General features: G+C 38.6%; 1 protein-coding gene across 1 annotated transcript; it reads right to left on the bottom strand.

Moving 5' to 3' along the window:
• Positions 1 to 218: 218 nt before the first annotated feature.
• Positions 219 to 1352, bottom strand: LOC129187757 (trace amine-associated receptor 13c-like). The gene is made up of 2 exons (XM_054787415.1): positions 1186 to 1352; positions 219 to 1035 (listed from the first exon to the last, which is right to left on the bottom strand). The coding sequence occupies exons 1-2, from the start codon at positions 1350 to 1352 to the stop codon at positions 219 to 221; spliced, it is 984 nt and encodes a 327-aa protein (XP_054643390.1).
• Between the last annotated feature and the right edge of the window lie 660 nt (positions 1353 to 2012).

The following is a 2012-nucleotide window of genomic DNA, read 5'->3' as shown; positions in this document are numbered from 1 at the left end:
AAAAGTCTCCCACTGTATATGATTATGATGTATGAGCTTTAAGTTTAAAGAAAAAAAATCAAACATCTTAATTTCATGTTTGCACACTTTGTCATGTTTTAATAAGATGCCACATGAGACAGTAACAGTCAATACAACCTAATGTTACACATCAGCATCCATTGACTGTCATTTCTAAGTTTCACACAGAAAAGGAAGCTCGATTTAAGGGTTATATTCTAAATAATGTTGTCCCCCCAGGAGCCAGGCTGCAGTATGTGCAGCGTGACAATTTGTCTAACAGCTCTTCTAAACCACGGATAAAACAAGGCATAGATCAAGGGGTTTAAACAGGAATTGAAGTCAAATAAATAAAGAACATATTTTGCAAATGAAGTAATTATTTTGTGTCCACCTGCCAGAGTGACAATATAATATGGACAGAAACACACAAGAAAGACAAGGACAAGGACACCAAGAGTCCTGGCTGCCTTCACTTCTGATTTCTTTGCTCTGACAGTGACTGACAGTTGGACTTGGACTGCTGTAACATGAGAGCTCATGGCTCGTGCCTGAGACACAGCCACCACAAACACTCTCATGTACAGAGTGATGATGATGCTGAGAGGGAGAAGGAAGTTTACAACAATGTCAACAACTCCTGCATAATAGTTAATACCAATGACACACTCTCCATAGCAGGAAAAACTCCTACCAGGGTGAGCCAGCTGATCATTCAAAATGATGCAACAGTAGAGAAAAGAAGAGCACCAACAGAGACAAACACAAAGTTGAACTCTTCTCACAGTGACTTTGGTGTTATAATGCAGAGGATCACAAATAGCCACATAACGATCAGCTGATATCAGCACCATGTTTCCTACTGATGCAGACATAATTATAAAGGTCATGCAGTTATACAAGAAGCACAGCACATCACCAAGAGTCCAGCAGGATGTTCTCATGTAGATCTCACCAGGCCACACCAGGAAGCCCACCAGAAAGTCAGACAGAGCGAGAGAGAGGAGGAGGAGGTTGGTGGGAGTGTGGAGCTGCCTGGAGACAAAGAAGAATAAAGAAGACAACATACGTACTTAGTGGGTTCAAGTGTTTGAACAACTAAGTTTAGTGAGAGAAATTGTCTAATACTTAGAGTGAGGACACACTGACAAAAATGTTGGACAATTCCATAATAAAAATATCTGCCTGAAATGGGAGATGGAGATGATGACCAGCAAGTTGAGAACCACTGTGAAGATACAGATGATGGACAGCAGAACAGTGAAAAGAACACCTTCAGACCAATGAGATGTGGGCTTCCTGCAGGAGATGTTGATGAGTTGAGGAAAGCAGAACTCCGATTGGTCCTCCATGTCATCATTGGTAAGAAGTAGAGCGGAGAGGCTGGAGCTCTGTCAGCTTTCTGTCTAAAGCGCTCTCTTATACATCTCATTTACCATTATCCAGCCCTCTGTTCCTCCCCCAAGCAAACATTATTGGGTCTAAATTTGTCTTTGTCTTTGTTTAGGAAGGTATAATGTTGTGATTAACACTGTAACCTGGAAACAAAATATAAAGAGCTGTAGTAGTTTCAATGCTAATGTTATCAAAATTGCAATGTTGCCATTGTAAACAAATGCTTTATTTGTATAATATTTTGGCAAAATGTAACACAACGTGCTTTACACATAATTTACATTTAACAACAGTTGACAGTTTATACAATATCTCCTGATTATTGCTCCCTCACTCTATCACGTTTTTTCAAACATTTATCAATTAATGATTGCTGTTTTGTTGTTGAATACAGCCTTTTATTAGTTTAAAAAAATGCACATTTTAACAAATTATACGTATTCTTGGCCTAAATTAAGATTTTTCAAAAATAGCTAAATGAACTAAGTAAACTAAAATACAAATACAAGGCAGAACAACCATTCTAATTGTGAATTAACACTGCATTCAACATTGGCCACTAGTTGTCAGTAATTGTTCAGTAAGACAGGCACTCGACTCGTCACACATTTACTGTG

This window comes from Dunckerocampus dactyliophorus, chromosome 9 (assembly GCF_027744805.1).
Source record: "Dunckerocampus dactyliophorus isolate RoL2022-P2 chromosome 9, RoL_Ddac_1.1, whole genome shotgun sequence".
Classification (NCBI taxonomy): Eukaryota; Metazoa; Chordata; class Actinopteri; order Syngnathiformes; family Syngnathidae; genus Dunckerocampus; species Dunckerocampus dactyliophorus.
The sequence above is the reverse complement of the archived record's forward strand: the minus strand, read 5'-3'. Positions and strand labels throughout refer to the sequence as shown.

What these genes read in the sequence shown, in the direction of transcription:
- LOC129187757 (XM_054787415.1), bottom strand. Translation starts at nt 1,352, where the DNA reads ATGGAGGACCAATCGGAGTTCTGCTTTCCTCAACTCATCAACATCTCC. An exon ending in ATCTCCATCTCCCATTTCAG is followed by an intron (nt 1,036 to 1,185) that starts GCAGATATTTTT and finishes CTTTGTCTCCAG; the next exon opens with GCAGCTCCACACTCCCACCA.